The 22,147-nt window shown below is 43.3% G+C and overlaps 1 protein-coding gene across 1 annotated transcript; it reads right to left on the bottom strand.

The window, feature by feature from the left end:
- Positions 1-6,929: 6,929 nt before the first annotated feature.
- On the bottom strand, positions 6,930-21,401 carry p3h3 (prolyl 3-hydroxylase 3). Its single transcript, XM_080427652.1, has 16 exons — positions 21,089-21,401; positions 20,088-20,272; positions 19,180-19,338; positions 17,128-17,323; positions 16,480-16,611; positions 16,068-16,210; positions 15,847-15,936; positions 15,682-15,734; positions 15,323-15,402; positions 13,786-13,913; positions 13,403-13,498; positions 11,392-11,542; positions 10,388-10,505; positions 9,693-9,768; positions 8,768-8,908; positions 6,930-7,916 (listed from the first exon to the last, which is right to left on the bottom strand). Exons 1-16 carry the CDS (start codon positions 21,396-21,398, stop codon positions 7,755-7,757), a joined length of 2,220 nt encoding a protein of 739 aa, XP_080283778.1. The 5' UTR covers positions 21,399-21,401; the 3' UTR covers positions 6,930-7,754.
- Positions 21,402-22,147: the final 746 nt, after the last annotated feature.

Genomic DNA, 22,147 nt, shown 5'->3' with positions numbered 1-22,147 from the left:
TATTATGTTGCCAGAACCTTAATAAAAAAAATAAAAAAATAAGAAAATACATTCACAGGGTATGATTTAAAAAAACAAATAAAGCAGACTTAATGGGAAGGATACATTAGTCTTTTTTCAGTTATCAATGTGGGACCCCACCTTTACCTTCCCATGACCCATAGTTCTGACCCATTGTTTGTGATTCTCTGCTTTACACAATACATAATATAAAATAAAAGAAAATACAACATACCTGACATGGTCCAGGTTAGACAGGTCACTGGGCATCAACAAATAAAATAAAATAAGACAGTCACTCAAAAACAACGTTATAAAGGCCAATATACAATAATCTACACATAAAAAGGTGAATAAAAAACACAGTAAAAATAATTATTCGTTATTTCGTTTCACAGAGAACAAAACATAGACACCCACCTCTCTCCAATAAGGAAGTCAAAAGGGGAGAAGTAGGTGCATCAGGAATCTTATAGGGGGAAAGAAGGAGGAGGGGTAAAGGAGCTTTAGCCAATAATGAATCTATTATACACCAACCCTGGAGACCTAAACAGTCAGCAACCACTTAGTGACACATTTTGTGTACTTATATAAGATAAAGATCCAGTAAATTACACTGTTACACTTACATACCACGTAAAAGGGTCACTGAAGTGTTTCAACAAGGCATTGAAGAGTTCTGGTACGAACAGCAGGCCTCTGGTTCCATTAAAAAAACACACATTTAAATTCAAATACATTTACGAGAGGCTTCCTTGTACCTTCGTCTTCTCAGATGTGCTTGCATTTGAGTGTCCGTGTTAATTGTTCATCGATGAAGGAACAAGGAAATTAACAGGAAATTAGTCCATGATACTGAAGAGGCAGGTTGACCTGAATGTAATAAAATTACATTTTGGTTAGAACATACTTTGCATTAAACAGAAATTTCAACGTGTAGCATGTTGAAAAGCAGACAGAAAAGACAAACAAGGTAGAGAGAGGCTCATTGCCGGTTGGATCCTCTGTGCTATCAGGAGGGTGAGTTCCTGTTGTGAGCTAGCAACTGGGTTTGACAGCTATCACATTCACAGTGTCCACCAGTACTGCTGAAGGGCCCTTCAACAAGAGACTGGAGCCCAAATATACTCAGGTGCAGCTGTGCTACAGGCAACCCTGTGTTCTGACCTCTCTGATGAAACTAACAGACTACAATGCAACAGGGTGTGTGTGTGTGCGTGTGCGTGTGCGTGTGTGTGTGTCTGTGTCTGTGTCTGTTTGTGTGTCTGTTTGTGTGTCTATGTGTGTGTGTGTGTGTGTGTGTGTGTGTGTGTGTGTGTGTGTGTGTGTGTGTGTGTGTGTGTGTGTGTGTGTGTGTGTGTGTGTGTGTGTGTGTGTGTGTGTGTGTCTGTCTGTCTGTCTGTCTGTCTGTCTGTCAAGGAAAGAAGATGAATTTGTGTTGTGTTGTGAAGTTGAAGAGAGGTCTCTAAGGTCAAGTTTCTGCATTGTGGAGAGTTAAAGAGTTATTAGAGTTAAATGTGCAAATATCACCAACTCATACAAATTTGCATTAGAATATTGCTCACAACTTTGGTTGTAGGTTATCCCACACCTGCTACTGTTCTGATCATCTCAAAAGTGTACCATCTATTACAGAGGAGTCGTATGTTTCAAGCTACGTTAGAAAAGTAGTTGATATTATGGAGACTCTCATGGCACATTGTGTGTGGAATTATGAGGCCAAAGTATACGTCATGCTGATGGAGTCCTACTTTATCATAATGATCCCCAATAGTCTCTGTATGTACAGCAGGCTTATGTGTGTTACATTACTTGCCCCAAATACACATATTGTGTGTGTGTGTGTGTGTGTGTGTGTGTGTGTGTGTGTGTGTGTGTGTGTGTGTGTGTGTGTGTGTGTGTGTGTGTGTGTGTGTGTGTGTGTGTGTGTGTGTGTGTGTGTGTGTGTGTGTGTGTGTGTGTGTGTGTGGTGGATTGAGGTCGGGGTAGCTTGGCTATCACCTACATTCATGTTGTGGGGTTTAGGCGATGATTCCGGGTGTATAAATTAAGCTGTGTGGTTTGAAAGTGTTGACTTAACTCACTGGTCCAGTTCACAGAGAAAGGGGTGAAAAATGAGAGAGAGAGAGAGACAGAGAGAGAGAGAGAGAGAGAGAGAGAGAGAGAGAGAGAGAGAGAGAGAGAGAGAGAGAGAGAGAGAGAGAGAGAGAGAGATACAGGGAAAGGAATACAAGCATGCCTGAGTGAGGCAAGGGATTAAAATCTATTAAGCTTTCTATCCATATTTCTCTGGCTTCACGCTTTCATCTAAGTGCCACTCACCAGAAGGCAACCTGGAAAATAGCAGAATATAGTACAATTACAAGTACAATAGTAGAATAGAATGGTGTTGAGTGTGGTTTAATTTAGTGGGGTAGGGTGCAACAGAGTAGGATGGGTTAGAACGTAGAATAAAGCAGACAATGAATGAACTACAAGTCCCAGGATCATTAATAGGCACTAGACTGACTGATACCCTCGTAGCCTCATTTTAAACAAAGGGTCTCTGGGAGGGTGGGGGGGCGGGGGGGATTAAATGGTAAATCTCACTTTCACCCATAAAGGACTGCTGTGACCCTAAACCCTAACTGTTATGAAAAAAGAAAAAGAAAAGATATTAACCCTGTCACCACGTCAAAAGGTCACAGTGATGCCTTTTCCAGTATACCTAGCTCCCCTAAGCTCCTGGGCCTTACATAATGTCTGCTCATTCACGCAGCAATCAGGAAAAGATCCCGGCATGCGTTCGATGATAATATTGTGATTATTGCACAGTGTAATTAGAACGGTAGACAGTTAACAGGACTTAGGTGGCGAGCATGCTTAAGATGCATTATGCCGGCATAACTCCTACTTAAGGGCAGATTAGCGCTGCCTTTTAAGGTATTGCACGCTTTCAGAGTGTCGGGGAGGGATAAGGTTAAAACAGGGGTCACCATTAAACAGAGCTGGGCGACCCAGTTCTAGTGCACTGGAGGGATTAAGACACAGCGGGTAGCGAGAGGGTTAATATATTAGGCATAGGCAGTAAAGGGTACTTGACTCACCACATAATGCATGGTGGGATGGAGGAGAGGATAGATGGATGGCTGGACGGATGGATGCAGGGGGGGGGGTGTTGGATGGGGGGGAGGGTGCTGCTGCTGCTTTTAATGGGAGGGACAAGATGGGGGAGATGGGAGAGAGTGTCTCTGCTGGATGTGGCTGCTGATTAAATGATCTCTGTAGCTGGATTACTATTCCATATTCTAAATGGGAGATTTTTTAAGCTTCATAAACAAATGCACTCATTTTATGAGGGATTAACTGTAATCTCCCTATTTCTATCCTTTATCCCCCCCCACCTCACTACTCTATCCCTCCTCCTTTCACTTCAACCTCTTACTGTGTCTGGTGCCCTGGGTGCAGGTTGTGTTCTTGTGCAGTGTGTTTGCGTGTTGTGGACTCAACACCGTATCACATGTCAGTCTCAAATATCGTTGGGCAGAAACCTTGTATCTCTGTATTTCATAGATTTATGTTTTTTTTCATAAATTAATGCCCCACTTTATACTTTGTCGTATGACAGTGTCACACAAAAGTACCAAACATAGCCGATATACAAGCTCACAACACATTGCACTGCCACGCGTTGTGATCTTACAGTTTGGCTAGATCGGCAATTTTTCACTATTTTATAAACAAGATTTTGGAAAACACTTGTTTATAATGACATGCTCAAAACAGCGGTGCCAGGTTGAAAGTGGTTAAATCTGTCTTTTATAAATATTTAATTAATTCAAGTATTAACACAAGCTTTATTGTCACATCACAGGATTAGAGGTGTAAAGATGTGGGTTTTTTCTCGTACTGGCTCATCCAAGAGGGTTGATCCATGGACCACAACAGACTCAAGCCGGGGGGACTGATGACCCTGAGTCACCCTAAGTGACTAAGTCACCTGGGCGAGGGTCAGACCAGAATTATTATCATGAATTGTATAAAATTGTCGGTTGGGTGAATCATTACATGCCTGCTTGGCAGCGGTTTGTCAGGAGGTCTAGTATCCAGTAGCACATGCTCGGGTGCATCTCAAGGTCTCTGAGCTTTGTGTCGAGCCTGGCCGGGCCGAGCCTGGCCGAATGCTAAGCTGTATAGTCCACGAACAGTATACATGTATGTATGTACTGCATTTGTTATTCAGCTTTTTGTCATCCAGGTGAGAGAGGGCAGTGTGAAGAGCCATGGCAATTGCATCGTTGGTGGATCTGTTTTGACGGTATGCAAAGTGCCATGGGTCTAGCGAGGCTGGTAGCGTGGAGCAGATATAATCTCTCACCAGCCTCTCAAAGCATACTAAAGAAGTGACTGAGGGCGACAGGTTGCCACTTATTCAGGGATGTCAATTTGGAGTCCAATTTGGATGGATCCCGGGGAATGTGGCCTGAAAATGTAACCTGGGATCCCTGGAGGGCCCGCAGCCTTAGGGGTGTCCACTTGTTTGAAGGCTCAGCATACGTCGGCCTCCGAGATGGTTGGTGTTGGTGCCGTTACTCTCCTCAGGTGGTGCTGAGCCTGACTTGTTGATGCGGGTGGAGTTGATCTCAAACCGGTTGAACTAGGGCATTCAGCTTGTCGGGGAGGGAGACAAGTGGGTTCTGGTTTTCGCATCTGATTTCTTTCTGCCTGCAGTCTGTTATTGTCTGTAGCTCCGGTCACATGCTCTTGGTATAACCGCTGTTGAACTGGTCTTCTATTTTGACCTCAAACTCCTTCTCGGTCCTTCTGACGGTTCTCTGTAGGGCAGCGTGTGTGGGCCCCACGTTCCATGGATCTGAATACATTATGTGCATTTAGTGCAGCGCGTACCTCACAGTTGATCCATGGTGCATTAGAGTAGATCCAAACTGTCTTTTTTTGGAACGATGTTGTCAATGCACTTACTAATAAAGCCAGCAACTGTTTCTGAGAACAAATGTTCGGACCAGATTCAAACCTCCTTTTCAGCGACCAGCTCTTTTTTCAGTTTCTTCCTGTAGGCAGGGAGCAGTTGTATGGAGCAGTGATCTGAAATGCCAAATGGTGGACAGGTAAGGGTCTTTTTTTTTCTTTTCTCGGAAGCGGAAGTAACAGTGGTCGAGAATTCTTTCGCCACGGGTGTTGCATGTGATGTGTTGGTAGTATTTGGGGAAATGTTTCTTTAGATTGGCTGTTAAAAGTCCCCAACACAAATAAACAGAGCATCCGGGTGAGCGATTTCCTGTTCACTGATAGACCTGAAGTTCCTTTAATGCCTGTGTTGGCACGTGGATGTACAGTACACTGTACATCCACTTGTTGTTTACATACTGTACATTGTACAGTATGTAAACAAGAACAATGATTGCACTAAACTCACAGGGGAGGTAGAATGCCTGCCATTCTATCATAACATAATCAATTTCTTGTAACAGTTTGTGTCCCCAATACCCACCCTGCTCTGTCATAGTGCCATTGTACAACCACAGTCTACTACTGTTTGCCACTACTATGCAGCTGGGGGAGTGAAGTTCCTCGACTCTGACAGGCAAGAGAGGGTTAATAGGTCTGTCTGTGTATCAGCCCATCTTTTATATCTGCACTATAAAAAGTGCAGTGTGTTCACTGTGTTATTACTGACTGAACGCAGTGTCCCCTCTTGCTTCTCTTGTGTACACCTATTTTAGTTAACCACATGAGGCCTAGCATCCCTATTCTGGGGAAAATAGAAGCTCACAACGCACCGCAGCACGACACGTTGTGAGCTTTGTCAGTTGGCAATTTTCACCAAAGTGATTTGGTGTAGATGGAAATACTAGCAGACCTAGTATAGAGCCCTGGGTCAACGGAGTATAGGGTTTAAGTGGTTAATTATGAATTTAAAGAAGCATGTAATCTGTGCTTGCTTAACCTTTGACCAGCTCATGAAAAGTGTGTATAGACAGACAGCCCCACCCACCCCGAGCGGCTTTACTGTAGACTAGCTGTGCTGTCGCAGCTGAAGAAAAAACGTTACAAATGTAGGTGTAAAAAATTGACATACTACATTTTAAACGGATTCAGAGTGCTTTCAGTGAGTCTTTCTAATCTGCATGCAGCCAACGAACGGGGCCTGTCCTAATCACTTAATGGATTCTCTCTCACTCCCACACCTATCTGTAATATCCAGACACTCTGCTGTCTCTCTTTCTCATACTCCGGGGCTGTGTTAGCCACACCTCTCTCACTCAAGACACATAATGTCAAGTCACTTTTATTTCTTCTTTTATTCCATTCATGTTCAGTAGCAGTGTAGCCGTTCTTGCACTATATACAGTAAAGGCACATACAATAGAGCTACGGATGCAAATGCACAAATGATTTACACCGGAGAGGGAGACACTGTTACACATATTCATTCATACTCATACTGTATATACAAACGCACATGTTGTGTGAAACGGAAAGGGAGGAGGGTGGGGGGGGGTCGAGAAAGAGAGAAAATTGACATCCCTGGTGTAAAAACAGACAGAAGTTCATGATGTTTATGATTGGGGATGTATGTTCCTAAATCCCCTAGAACATGAGTCTTCAACAGGGGGTCCGGGACCTCGAGTTACTACAGGGGGACCGCCAAATGTTTGTGTGAAAGGATTTTTTTTCCTTCTTCACACGAACCACTTGAACCCTAGCATGCCTATTCTGGGGAAAATCTTAGCTGAAAATAGCAGATCTACAAGCCCACAACGCAAGCTTGTAGATCAGCAATTTTGGTGCAAGATTTGGTGTGGAGGGAAAAAAGAGCAGCCCAAGTACAGAGCCAAAGGTTTACTAAATATGGAGGGTTTAAGTGGTTAAAATACACATTATTAATAGAAAAGATAATGTGTAAACAAACCAAAAAAACAACAACATTTACACATGTGATAGTGCTGTCAAACAAGTCTATGTAGCTATCTATGCAGTCTATGAAAAAGTTTAATCTGCAACACAATTTTATACAATATGTAGTGGGGGTCCTTGGTTCAGCTCTCTCTCGGCTAAGGGGTCCTTGGCCTGAAAAATTGAAGACCCCTGCCCTAGAATGGCTTTTTCACACCCGTCGCTGGTTGAATATTGAGTTTTGCTAGATCCTTCCATCTGTACTTCAACTCCCCAACTACCTGAACTCTGTCTAAATAATGCTGCTTTTTGTATAATACTGTAAGTCTTTGTTTGCAATTACTCCTCCTATCATCACAAATCACAAGGCCATTAAACTTCATATATTAGATCTATAGCTCACTATCTGACAAATGGTGAAATTTGTAGGTCGAGGTCAAGAAAGTCAATAATTGATCAACACATTGTTATACATAACTTATTCATCGTAGAAGGGTGACACTGATTGCATTTGAAAGCTTGTCTCACTTCCCCACATTAAGTTTCCCAGATGACCTATGATAATGATGCTAATTGACATTGAAGTTTGGCATTTCAATGGCCGGCTCAACTGTGCACACCTCTAGGTTGCCTGTGTTTTATCATTGTGATGAAAGCTGAGAGGAGGCCAGCACAGGGAAGGAGAAAGACACTGGACAGTCTACGGTGTATGTGAGCATGGAGGCAAGTATATTAAAAATTACATCATTGACAGGTCCAGCCCACTCACATAAAAAAAAACATATTCTTTTAATTGTGTGAAAATGTCAACCTATTTGGTGCGGTTCAGTCCATCAGTTCTGTTCTGCTCACGGTTCTTACAACTCATCCTTGGCCCCAGTAACCCTCCCTCTGCTCTTGTCCTTTGGTGACCCTTGGCGTCCACTCCTGCCACCACTGCTACCCTTCCCTCCCTCCTCTTCCTGCGTCACCACGCTCTGCCCGCCTGCAGCCCACAGGGCCTCAGCTTCCTCTCGCTCCTAAAGTGACAGAAGGTAGTGGGGCGGTAGATTAAAATTGATTTCCAGTGGGCGCTATGAAACGAGGAGACAGTATCCCAGAATGTCAAATGAAAACCAAGAGAGTTTACAAGAAAAAACTAAAGTTAAAGAGTTGGGAGAAAAGTTTAAGCTGAGTTTTTTCATAAGATTAGATATTGACCATTTGAAATTGAGACCACTGTCAAACAGCACAAAATGTTAACAAATTATGGTGGGCCAAATTTTCTGCAGGATAGCCCTTGCATTTGCAGGATAAAAATGGCAGAAATTGTATTAGCTAAATGAAGCTCTATATTGTTTTTATTCGATATATGTCGGGCACTGTAATGTATGACAGCATATGAAAACAATTTGCATTTTGAACTCAGCTAGTCTCATTAAGTAAACACCAGTGTTACTGCGGAAACGTCCACATATACGTATATGCTGAGGACTTATTTATCACCTATATGCAATAAGCAAGCAATCCAATGGGTCAAAGACACAATCCAACAGTGCAGTTAATTTCCACAAAATACAGTTAAGTATATTGATGGTTGCTATGCCAATTTGTAAGTGGGAGGTAGTTGGCAAGTAGTCTGTGTCTTTCTCCCATTGTTTTCTTAGGTGAGACAAGACAGGGGTTGGATTCAAACCCGGGTCCTCATGCTCACAAGGAGCATATGGTCTGTGCACTAATTGGCTTAGCCACCAGGCGCCCTCCTTTACAGTTTTAAAGTCACATTTGTTATAAAAATGAATCCTCTAAATACAATTGTCATATTGACGATTGAAGTCATAGAGATTTGAAGAACACACTTCTCAGCTATAACTGTATTATCATTCCTCACCATGTCTCTGTGAAGCTTGTCTTTGGTGAACCAAAGGGCGAGCGAACACCTACGGCCTGCAGTCACTGCAGTAACCCCGTGGGGATTGACTGGACCAGAGGAGAAACCTACCAGACGCCCACAGCTGGGCTTTACCTGGGCCTGGAGACAGAGAAACAAACTGGGATCAAAGAGCTGATATATTCTTCTAACTGTTCATAATGCTTTAATGGAAGACCTCAGAACGTAGCAAGCGGCACAGAGATATAACATAAAGTAGACTGAAACTTTGCAACCGAAGCAGCGAAAACGTGCTCTTGAATGCCGAAAGCTTGATGTGCTCCCTAGAGCAGGGGTCTTAAAAAAAATCAGGCCAAGGACCCCTTAGCTGAGAGAGAGATGAAGCAGGGACCCCCACTACATATTTGCATAATATGCAGATTTAATAGATAGCTTTGTTGACTATCATCAGTGTTGTGTAAATGTATGTTTTTGTTTTGTTTATTTCAGACATTTAACCACTTAAACCCTCAATACTTAGCAAACTTGACCTTTGACCTTTGGCTCTGTACTTGGTCTGCTCTATTTCCCCTTCTACACTTGCCTCTTTGACGAAAATAGCCGATCTACAAGCTCACAAGCTCACAGCGTGAGGCGTTGTGAGCTTGTAGATCTGCTATTTTCGACTAATGTTATCACACAAAGATTTGGCTGCCCCCCTGTAGTAACTCTAAGGACCCCTTAGGGGTCCTGGACCCCTTGTTGAAGACCCCTGCCCTAGAGAGCAAGGCGTTTAACCTTTCACCCCAACGACTCCAGAGAAGCTGCTCAGTAGCCAACAGGAGAACAGTATAGGCAGCTGTATGAATGTGAAGCAGGTCAAAAGAGCTAGTCAACTTTTCTTGAGTACATAAAGGTTAAAAACAATCAAGGTGAAGCCACTTACTGTTACAGTCTTTGCATCCCTGTCTGTGAAGAAGAGCTCTCCCCCTTCAAAGTTGTCATTCAGATACAGAATGGCACTGTGAAGAAATGGGTTTGAGGTTAGTCATTCAATGAATGTGTGGCAAAATATGTACAGTATGATCGTTATACACTATGCCAGCTCAGCTGTGGGTGAAATTGAACACAATATGCTCCAAGTAGCTAATTAACCTAGCATGAGTTTTGGAAGGCATCCAATCTTGTATCCTGTCTTAATTTGCACAAATTATAATCATTATCTCATGTGGTAGAATAAAATAATTACACTTTCAAATAATTCCTTTTAAAGTAACAGACTGTGTCTTGAAATAAATCAAATCCTATTTGTTTCAAGACAAGTGAGTGTTATGATCTCACTATTTGGTAAAAAACAGAAAAAGAAAGTAAGTTTTCAACATGTAATTTAATCTGCAACAATAAATGATTTGTTAATTACATCAGAATCAGAGATACTTTATTACCAATTATGAGGTTCATACAAGTATTTTGCAGGTGCAGCGACAACCTATGCAAACTGAAACGATAAACTTAGGACATTCATGGACAATAATGGATATTATGTGTGTGTGGCATAGCAGTACACATCTGGTAAAAGGCATAACAGTACAGCAGCGAGAATTGTGCAAACAAGTTTTTTTTAAACAAGCAGTTAAGTACCTCAAGTCTCTGTGTATGAAGGCCGGTGGTTCCCTCCAGCACTGTCTGGTGTCTGGTTCTAGGAGACAGTTGTCAACGTGGACGGGATGAGAGAGGTCCTGTCTGCCCTCCTGGTCCCCTGGACACAACAGAAAAGTCATTTTAAATCAAATAAAAAATTAAAACATTAAAATCATAACACTTGTACTGGAGAACAGTGAATAATGACATTTTAGGTAACTAAGACTTGGGTCATACTGTACATGAATGAGTAAGCAGATAGGGATGCGCATAAACACTGACAGGACACACAACTGTTGATGGAACAACTATCAGCTGTTGCTAAAATTTCACCAATGAAAATTCGGTACTGGCCCTTGTAAAAAGTCAAAGTCACTTACATTTTTCAGGGGGTATTTTTTATTTTGTAGAACAGAAACATTCTCAATACATGATATTGATGGTTATATGTATATACGTGTATGTTGTATGTGGGCATATATATATACACAACTAGAGGTTTTGGGCCCTCACATCTAGAAGTGTTCGCACCGCCGATCCGACCAATATGTCTGAGTCATACTGTAGTGCTGGGGGCTTTGTCAGGGTACCTGTTGTACACATCTGTCTGTGTCCCTTTTGTGACCACATATGTATGGAGATCCCTGATGTTGTTAGTATATGCCCATACCCTGTATATTGGCATACCCATATATGGGTATATTGGTTTGATCGGTGGTCCTTTCTCCTTCTTTGTTTGGCCTTTACGGCACATCAGGTTTACATTATTGTCCCTGTTTCTTTCCATTCAAATGTACTGTTCTATCTTTTTCCACTTTGTTTTACTATACATTTTAAATCATGTGCAAATAAACTAAACTAAACACCTTTGTTTAAATGTGGAAATTTGCCTTTGGCTTAAAATAAAACCCAAGAGACACATTGATTAGATACACAATGCAACTCCAGAACACACAAGGACAACATAAAACACAGATGGTTTGGGTTGCTGTGTAGACCTGTACCTGTGATAGCGGTGCGACAGACCAGATGCGTGAAGGTGATGAAGAGTCCAGAAGGGCTCCTGAAATAGGAGTGAAGCACGGTTCTCACTCTCTCACCCAGCTCATGTAACAACCTGGCATCAGACTGGTTCACCATGTCATCCTGAGCATACTGGGAGGAGACAGAGATACGGTTTCATCATGCCATCCCGTTCAAACTAGGAGACAGAGACACAGAGACTGGTTCACAGGCCCTCACATGGAGCAGGGGTAAATCAAGGGTTTTGCGGAGTGTCTGTAAGAACAAAATTGTCCGTGTTCGGGGGAGGGAAGCTGGGCAGGGGGCAGAGATATTTTTCACTTACGCTAGCTACTGCTGGGACAATGCCTGTCAGTGGGGCGTGTTCAACAGGAGGAGGTAGGACGGAGGTGCTAAAGTACTGTACATCCTCCAGGTGGGGCTTTCTCACTGGCAGTTGAGCCGGCAAGCATAGAACAGCAGTGGCAACACAGTAATGTGTGGGGAGGATTAATTGGCTAAATTGGGAGATGGGTACAAATAATTGGCTACTCTAAATTAGAGGGGGAAAAAAAGAAAACAAAAAAGTGAGTTCTGGTTCACCATGCCACCCTGAGCATACATGGTGGCAGGCAAGGTTTTTGAACAGGGGCTTTGAAACGACGATACACACCACTTAAAAAATTATACATTTGCTTTTACTGGACAACTGATGCAACATGAGTAGGACAATTTAAGTTATTACTTATCAATAGTGTGTACCTCATGTTTTTATTGACAAAATGCCAATTTAATCAACTTTATTTAAAGGGATTAGCTATATCACATTAGCTATATCATCATCATATACACAACGCAAACACATTTTCATTTATTTTCTCCAAATGCACAAGTGGCAGTTGTTAGCTATCATCATCATACTATAATTTGAGTAACCTCTGTCGGTCCGTCTTGGTGTCTTCGTCTGTGCCCGATCGTCTGTGCCCGATCAAACTGCGCATGCGTCGCATCCAATCCAGCCGCGACACACACGCTGGCTCTGTACATTGTACATTGTACATTGTACATTCTGTACATTATTTGTGTTCGCGCGACGGCCGCGTATGTGTGTTCGCGACGGGGGACAGCTCTGGCCGCATGAGGGTGTGTGCGTGACGGGGGGGTGTGTGGGGGGTTGCCCGTGGGGAGGGGTGACCGCGGGGGGTGCCGCGGGGGGACCCGCGGGGGGACCGCGCTACAGGACGTGCAATAACCTTCACCGGGTATGGTCTAGTTATTTGTAATTTACCCATAATGGAGCATAGTGCTTGAGTTGCGCTGCTAGACATGTCAGATATACTCTTAGTCTTTGCACTATAACACAGATCCAACACATGGCCTCTGTAATAAGGTATTCTATTTAAGCTGTGAAATACACAATGTTCCTGCTCCACTGCTCAGATTGCGACCACTGCTGCTACAATTGTTTGGTGTTGTTCCCTCCCTGCTGTCTCTTTTGCCCTCTCACTTGCCAAGCTTTAACCACAAGAACCCTAGCGTATTCTCTGCATGTCCTAATAGGCAAACATTGGGCCAAGATAGGTGAACATCCTTCGAAAATAGCAGACCGGTTTTCTTCAGCTAAGAGATTTGGTGTAGAGGGAAATAGAGGGGGGCAATGTTCGGGGGGGGGACCCCAGTCAACAAAGTATAAAGGGTGCTTAAGGTGCATGATTGCAGGCAGTCACAAGATCAGAGCCTAGTCGCCAGGCTATACTGCGTATATACTGCTATTCATTTTTAATTTTCAATAAATCATATTCCGGTTGTTCAGTATTTATACATTTTGGTAATAGGTTGAATTGAGCTGAGCTAATATTTATTTTAGATCTTTTACAATTACAGTAATATTGATGAATACATTTTGGGTCCTCTCCAAAAAATGTATAGTGGTACAGTATGAACGAATTACAATTTAAAATGTTAATCCCAGTATGTTCTAGATGTGCAAAATTATTTCTCTCTCTCAGCCACCTTTAAAGCTTTGAGGACAGTCAGACCCTCAAATTTCTCATGGGGTGTGTGTGGGGACCGTCGCCCTCGGTAACCATCTCCAGCTGATGCTGCAGCCTATCAGAGACAATAGGAAATGGAATGAAGAAATTAATGTAGGCTGAGGTGGGTGCCGCACGTCTATGATGCACACACACGCTTGCTTGCTTGCATGCATGCATACACAGACGCACAAACGCACGCACATACACACACGTGCACATTTATTTACTAGTTGTTTGATCAAATAATTAAATGCAGTGCACAAATAATGATAGCTCAATTGTCAAAACAAATATAATATACAGTAGTTATAGTTTAATATAATTATAATTAAATAATTAAAATAATCAAAACAATCCTACTGTTGCTAACTGCAGTATTGCGTCACACTCGTTCTGTGTCATCACTCCGTCCAGTACGACGCGATTGGTCCCATTCAAAGCGTCATCGTCCATGGTGATGGTCACGCCCACCTGAGGGATCGGACCCCCTGGAGAGAGGACAAACAAAGAGAAAGTGAGAAAGAGAACAGGGTACAGTTCAGTGGTATTTTGTATTGTTATATCATTAAAATGTCCTGCCTCAATCATTGGATACGGACTACCTTGACCCTAGTAGTTTGCGTACGAGGAGAACATTGAGATAGAGGATCATGATGCTACTATCTACCTGCTAAATACAGCCTACACCATCTGGTCCCAGGGGGCAACACTGTACGAATGATGTGCTTTAACTTTTCTAGCGCCTTCAACACCTTCCAACCACAGCAGTTAGCCGAGAAGCTCTCTGTGATGCAGGTGGACCATGGCTTGGTGGCCTGTGGAGACCGCAATACACTGCCGGAGCAAAAAGAGCCCCCCAGCCCCCAGATATATCCATTGGGAGTCAGTGGAGTTCATAATGATATAAATTTGATCTCATATTTATATAGCGCATTTCTAAGTACTCGCTTGTACGTGGGGGAGGGAGGTCATGGACACCTACACGTTACTCTGTGTACACCTGAACAACAAGCTGAACTGGACTGATTCAAACAGGACCTCTACAGGAGGAGGCTGAGTTCCTTTGGCAAGTGCAACAGGATGTGGCAGATGTTCTAGTCTGTTGTGACCAGTGTCCTCTTTTCTGCAGTTGCTTGCTGGGGGGGTTACATCAACATAAGGGACAGAAACAGACTGAACATGCTTGTGAAGAAGTCAGGCTCTGTCGTTGGTGCTAGACAGGATGATGTGGAGGTAGTGGCGGAGGGGAGTACAAGGAAGAAGCTGGTAAGCCATCATGGCAAACCTCTCCCACCCCCTCAATAAGTTAATAGAGGGGAGGCTGAGTACCAGCGGCGAACGCAATATTCACCCTCCCACCACGGAGGAGGTCCTTCATGCTGGTACCCATAACGACATGACAATGATGCCAACAGTCGCTCCACTACCAGGATTTCCACCCGGTCCTCAGACTATGGACTAATGACCAATGTGACTCTTGCCCACGCTTTGACTCGCTTTTTTTTGGGGCCCTCCTTATCTTCTTTTTTTTTCTGGTTGGCTATTTTGTCTTATATGCTGTGCTTTTATTATCTGTTCTTGTGTTCTTATGACTGCTGTAACTGGCATAGCAACTGCATTTCCCTCGTGGGATCAATAAAGGTCTGTCTGTCTGTCTATCTATTCATCTATCTATAAGATAGAGTTTAAGAGTTTAATCGTTCAACCTCCTACCTGCCAGACCATTCTTTGTACTGACAGAAAAAAAGAGGACAACAACTGAATTTGTAAAATATTTCTCCCAGAGGTGGAGTAGTAAGAGTTAGGTCTACCTGCTTGCAGTGACTCCTCTAATGGCTACTTCATCAATTATTTGGATGGAGATTGACAACTGCAAGGCCGACAGCAGGTGTCTTACCTGCATAGAAACCACTGTCATCCATCTCCACCTGCTTCTCTCCGGCCTCCATCTTCTCATTCATTTTCTCTTTCTCTGCTCTGAATGACAATACAGAGGAATAGGATATTCGTTTTTCAGCAAGAGTTAGGGCTCATTTATACTTCATTCAAGAACATGTCACTCGATGAAAACAACCGATTTTCTATCAGTTATTAAAAGAAAATAATTCAAAAGGTTACTTTCGTAATTTCGTACTTATGCAACAAAGTATAAATATAAATATAAATTAGCCTTTGCCTTGTTTCCATAATTCCCTTTCTGCTTTAAGCCTTGCTATAGAATACAGATTAAAACATAGATTGTCCTATGTGACTTACCGCCAGGCTTCTCGCAGAGACTCAGGCACTACATCCTCTGGAGTCCAAAGATCCTACATGGAAACATGTATTGAAGTTATACAAAAACAATATGTCTGTGACTTGTAACTGATTTCACCTTGGGACCCTTATTTGGGGTCCTGACCCAGTGGAAAGTATACTTACTGGGTCAATGAAGCTGAAGTCAAGATTCTCCATGCCAAAATAGAGTAGCTCTTTCTCCTGCAAAGAGCGACTCACATATGTGACAATCTCCTGTATGACAGACAGAGAAACACACAAATATCAAACACAAGAGGTTCACTTTATATTATATATATATATATATATATGTATACTGTATATATATCCAGCCAGTCTTTCTCAGTTTAGGTGTAAGGTGTTACCCGAGTAGGCTGTGCGCCCTGTGACTCAGCGTCTCCCCCTAGTGTGTCATAGTAGAGCTGCAGGTTGCCCAGGTTGTCTGCGTCTGTGGGGTAGAACAGGAGGAGGGAGCGGAGTGTCTGCACTGCCCCGCTCACATCACCAGCTGTGTGGAGAGAACCAGACAAGCTAAATATGGAGGACAAAGTCTGGTTCACAAAAGGAATGCGTTCATTGTCACAAGGAGCTCAAATACAGTGGCAGATATGAGGAAGACCAAAGTATTGTGGTGTACAACGATAGTGCATCAACATACGCACACACCCCCACAGAGCAAATACTGTCTATTACAATGCAGATGAACTAGACTAAACAAGGCACTGTGTGATTACTACACTAATTGCATGACTATGAATAGGACATCTGAACTCTGACCTTTGAACTGGGCGATATGCAAATGCTCCAGCTGCGTGGGCAGGAAGTCCTCCAGAGCAGAAATTCTTCCGGGTCGCGTGGCGACCTGGATCACACAGGACTGCTGACAGGAGAGCAGGGAGAGGGACAGAGCTGGTGGGAGGAGATCAAACACGTGAATGAAGCAGAACTGTAACTGATGTAACTTTACTGTTAGTGACACATGCAGACAGACAGATACAAGGATCTCCATATATGGGCATTGGGCATAAAGCCAGGGACACAGACAGACGGGTACAGCGGGTATTCTGACAGCGGGTAGAACAAGTATTGCATAAACGGTTGGAGAATGCATTCCTAACTTGCATCGTTCCCGAGTAGGCTAGTTATTATTAAAATAATGAAGTTAAATATATTTCAAATATATAAACATATGTGGAAAAATGCATGGAGGTACTTCCTTGGGCTACTGGCAGTATACACAGGAAACTGGGCACTTAATGGTCCAGCGGTTTGTGAGATAGCTTTGGAAAAACAGACGTACACACTCACACACACAGAGCAAGTCTCTAGTCTACAGTACAGTATATGTATATAGATAGCTAGCCTCCTACAGAGCCATGCCGTAGAAATGACTTTGGTCTGTTCGTGTGTGCTTTTCCATTGTACCTGCAGCCTTTTCAAACACACTGCCGTCACCGGCGTCCACTCCTCTGTCCTCAGGCAGGCGCTGGGACGCCATCTCACACTGCACCCTGCACTCTGCGGTCTGCCTCAGGGTCTCATTCACACACTGCTTCCACGTCGCCACTGCCTGGGCCCAGTCAGAAGACACCTCAAACTGGAGGGCAGAATCGTACAGAGTCTGGGGATGTGGGATGGATGGATGGAGGGGAAGAAGAGATATGTTCAGAAAAGTAAGTCAGTAAGTAATCTTTATTTAAAAGGCACCTTTCAAACTCAAAGTATTCACTGTTTTCAAAGAAGGAACTAAGAAACATTACGGAGAAAAAGCATCGGAAATCAACATGGATGTGCTGCAAGGTCTGATTTCCCGTTTAAATTTGAGATTAAGACTCAGAAGCTATACAGAAAAAATCTAGGACAGTAAACAATAACAGGTAATATTATATATTCTGTAAGTAACAAGGATGGAAAAGGATGTTTATGTCTTCATTGCATCTCCATGCATTGTGTGTGATGTGAGCTACAGTACAGGTGGCGAACATATCCAATATTACAACAAATGTAATTGACCCTTTAATATTTGTACTAAACATTCCAATTCATTTGAGATCTTTGTTGCATGTTAAGTATGTTTAAGCCAACATTTCACTCAGTCTCTGAGCAGTATCATTTTCTAATTTAATCAAAGCAGTAACTGTGCATTACGCCCTTGAGAGTTAGTGTTAAACATAGGGATAGGGTTCATGTGGTCTCATGTTGCCAGATGATCGTTAGCAACGCAAGACATGTACTGTAAGTGTGTGGGTACAGTAAATCCCATGGTTTGTACTGTGTGCCTGAAAGAGAAATCAAAGACGACGCGAGGTACAGTATTTGCTCCCTCAGGCCCCAGCCATTTACCTGGGTGAAAGGAAAGTTTAAGTGGATATGTTACAGGTAAATTGGCATTCCAGGTAAATTGGAAAAGAAGCGTTTGTTTTCACCGCCCCCTGCAGGCAATTCTGTAGAATCAACGATAGAGGGCAATGCAAGCCAGACATGAGCCCCACACCACACACGCACGCATGCACACGCGCACAAACGAGCACGCACACACGCATGCGCACAACACACACACACACACACACACACACACACACACACACACACACACACACACACACACGCACACACACGCACACACACACCCGCGAACAGCCTTATTCCATGCAGTTGACGCACAAGGGGGCGGTGCTGGCGGGCTATGTTAGTGCAGTGAGTGGCAGTTGGGGCAAACGCAGTCCCCACAACATCATTTACGATTCTGTGCCTATCGGTACATAACTCGGACGGCGCTTTAGTCGACTAGCAGACCATCGGCCGGTCGTCGCGGGCACTCGCGCCTGGAGGCGCTCGGGCGCGACTCCTCGGCCTCAAGGTCTGCTGAGTCGGCGCGCCTCCGTCATGGTCCAAAAGAAAACTATACTTTATATCGAAAAAAAGTAGTCCGCGGTTGTTTGAAAAAGTAGTGTCCCAAGCGGGAGTCAAACCCAGACTCCCAGTGGTAGTGGATGGGGAGTCCAATGATTATCGAAGTGCGCCACTGAAGCTGTTACTTGCATCTCCAGGTTGCTATCTTGTTCTTGTCGTCCTTGCATCAAAGCCTCGCCTCGCAGCCCCGCGCCTAAAAACAAGCGCTCCACTTCCAATTTACCTGGAATGCCAATTTACCTGTGACAGATACACACTGAGAGAGAAGTGGATATCATATCCACAGACACTGTATTAAGACTACAAATGTTTTGTCCTGAGCTTGTTGGTGTGTGATTCCATTGTTTTGAATCAACTTTGTAAAAAGGATTACTGATTGGGTGATGGTCTTGATCTATATAGCTAAGAACATATGAAACCTCCTGAGCGAAGCCCACTCCGTTTCAAATTATCCCGTTTCCATTACTTCTCACTTATACATGAACAAACTAAACAAAAAGATCTACAAATGTACAAAGGGGAGTAGACTTCCAAATCTCCGTGGACCATTCCTTTCCTCCTCACCCAGTGTTTCTCTGCCTCAATCTCTCTGTCCAGGAAGTCGTCCTCCTTCACTGTGTCCATCCGTCTGTACTTCTCGATGTTGTTCCTCATCTCCAGGTGGTTGGGGTTGGCCACAAAGTATGTGTGAGCTGCCGACGCAGCCTTCTGCAACTTTTGCAACTGCAGAGAAAATTAGTGCACAGGCTGAAACGTCTATCCTCTTGTCAACCTTTCATACAAACAAATCTATGGTGTCCTCTGGAGCTCCTCTGAAGCTCTGGGTAAGAATGCCTGCTTGTAACTGAGCCGCTTGGCTGCTCACACTTGATTCCTTCAATTCCTTGAACAGTTTTCAGGGGAAAAGTAGGAAGAATTAAGAAGGAAGGGAGGAAGGAAGAAAGGGAGGAAGCAAAAGAGAAAGAAATGGAGGGACATAATGGAGGAAGGAATGAAGGAAGGATGGAAAGCTGAGAGAAAACATAATTTGGAATGAAGAGAGAAAACAAAATGTATCCTGCCCTGATAAAGTGTAGGAAGAGATGTTTTGTGATTTCCTACACTCTGTAGGTAATTAATGTATACAAATGTGATACCACTACAAACTTTTGATAGCATAGGCAATCTATAAAGAATTCAATATTATAATATGAATTTAGTGAGTAGTATTATTGTTAGTTTGGTTTAGAGTAGACATATTGTACACTGCTGGTCCCGAGTACGATTTTCATCTTTATGTGCAAGCTTGTAAATGACAACGAATGAACCTGACAAGTCAGGATTCAGTGGCTTTTGTTTCCATATTGCCCAAATTCGATATGTTGTGTTGCAGTGTGCTGCTCCAGATAAACACACAAGACAGGATACTCTTTAGGCCTATAATCATACTCCCAACAAAGTCGGCCCTTAAGGGAGGATATCGGAAAGCTTACCTTGTAGTATGTGACTTGTAGGTAGTTGTAGGGGTTGCGGCTAATGAATTCATACTCGATGTCCACAGAGACAGGGAGCTGTCCCGTTGGGCTGACAGCCCGTCCAACACAGAACCTCACACACTCGGCCCTCTGCTGCACCCAGTCCAGAGCCCACAGGTCCCTTACACTCCCCTCCTCTGTGTCTGATGGAACCGTGAGGGAAACATCAATATTGTTAGAAGTTCATGCAATGGCTCATCAGTCAATATTACCAGCAACCAATTAGTCTCATGGAAGGCATTATGTTGGGTTAGAGTTTTAAACTTTATCCAAATGTCTTCTGTCACATTTTGGTTTAGAGACGGTATGTTATACAAAATTAGCTATTGATCATCGATGGTCTGGTCCGTCTGGACAGTGCCCAACTACTAGGATCAATACATTACGTTATTGTGTCCTCCTCACGTTATTTCGAGCTGTGGGATGTAGTAGTAGCCGATCTATGCCAGTGGTTCTCAACCTTTACAGGTCGTGACCCCCCAAAATAGTCATGTTTGAACTGGGGACCGGTCCGGAACCCCCACCCTGACAAGCACTTGGAATTGCAGGAGTTGAGGCATAACATATTGTAGTTTGACTCGGTTCCACAGATAAATATTGTGAAAATAGCAGACCTACAAGTTAGCAACCCCTAGCATGAGCTTGTAGATCGGATTTTTTCAAAATGTTTGCCTCTTTCTTATATTATTTGACAATTTGGCCAATTTAGTACCAGTTTTTATAGAATAGATTACTTTTGATGCAGTAATGGTCTTGTTCTGTCTTTTTTTGTAGGTATTAAAAAGGTCTTAAAAGTCCTTGAATTGTCACTACATCACTCTCTTGTGGGGACCCCCCTGGGGGTCCCGACCCACAGGTTGAGAACCACTGATCTATGCCATATAAACTGATGTACGTGAGTGAAGCACGCACGCGCGCACACACACACACACACACACACACACGACAAGACCCCGTACCTAGTTTATTAAGCTTGTCCTGTCCGGCCTTGATACATTCGCCGTGGCATTGCCTTCGCACCCGAGCCAGCGCGTTTTTGGCCGCGATAGACTTCTCCAGCAGCTCCGCCGCCCTCTCCCACTCCTCAGAGAAGTATGACCGCACTCCGGAGTAATATAACAGATCATACGGTGGCAGGAGTCCCGAGACAGACGATGAAGTGCCAGCGCTGCCGGCGGCTGCCGCGGGCAAGGTCAGATCACATAGTAATAATATAAAGTTGTTCAGCAGCGCCACGTACACAGAGACATGATTTGAGTGCAGCGCCATGGTCCAAACACTAGCCAGAGGAGAGGGAGGAGGAGGAGGAGGAGGAGGAGGGACCAGTGGTGTAAAGTAACTAATTACATTTACTCGAGTACTGTACTTAAGTACCATTTTGAGGTATTTTTTTTTTACTTTAGTGGAGTATTTCCAAATTTCAGTACTTTTACTTCTACTCCACTCTCAGAGGCAATATTGTACTTTTACTCCGCTACAAGTATTTGAAAACTTTAGTTACTAGTTACAAGTTTTGTACATTTGGATTACCATATATTAACCACTACTTCAGCCCTATATAAATTTCGGTCATTTGAAAATAGCTGATCTACAAGCTCACAATGAGATGCATTGATACTTTTACTTAAGTAAAAAAAAAATAGTACTTTTTCCACCACTGGGAGGGACTAGGAGCTATCTAGATTCCAGAAGATTTGAGGAAATATATCATCCAGACAAGATCTGATGCCAGACAGACAACCACCACACCCTATTTATCATTCAGATTGAAAACTTTGATTCTCAGAGGCCAGGACAGGACGTTTTTCATTTCCTTTTTAAATTATGTTTTCATATACTGGACATAAAAGTGCATTTTCATTGTTTGGCTGGTGATCACTCATGGAAGTGCAATACTGGCATACAACCACCAGAGGCCACCGCTCTTTGAATTCAACAGGCATCACCATAATACTTTCAAAAATATTTCGATTTAATAGCTAAAATATTCAGCAAAATCTGTTGATCTAGCTGTGAAT

The sequence above is a fragment of the Gymnoscopelus braueri genome (genome assembly GCF_963280865.1).
Source record: "Gymnoscopelus braueri genome assembly, chromosome: 4".
Classification (NCBI taxonomy): domain Eukaryota; kingdom Metazoa; phylum Chordata; class Actinopteri; order Myctophiformes; family Myctophidae; genus Gymnoscopelus; species Gymnoscopelus braueri.
The sequence above is the reverse complement of the archived record's forward strand: the minus strand, read 5'-3'. Positions and strand labels throughout refer to the sequence as shown.

What these genes read in the sequence shown, in the direction of transcription:
- p3h3 (XM_080427652.1), bottom strand. Translation starts at nt 21,398, where the DNA reads ATGGCGCTGCACTCAAATCATGTCTCTGTGTACGTGGCGCTGCTGAAC. An exon ending in TACAAGTCACATACTACAAG is followed by an intron (nt 19,339 to 20,087) that starts GTAAGCTTTCCG and finishes TTTTCTCTGCAG; the next exon opens with TTGCAAAAGTTGCAGAAGGC. An exon ending in CTGTCCTCAAAGCTTTAAAG is followed by an intron (nt 11,543 to 13,402) that starts GTGGCTGAGAGA and finishes GTCTCCTCCCAG; the next exon opens with TATGCTCAGGATGACATGGT.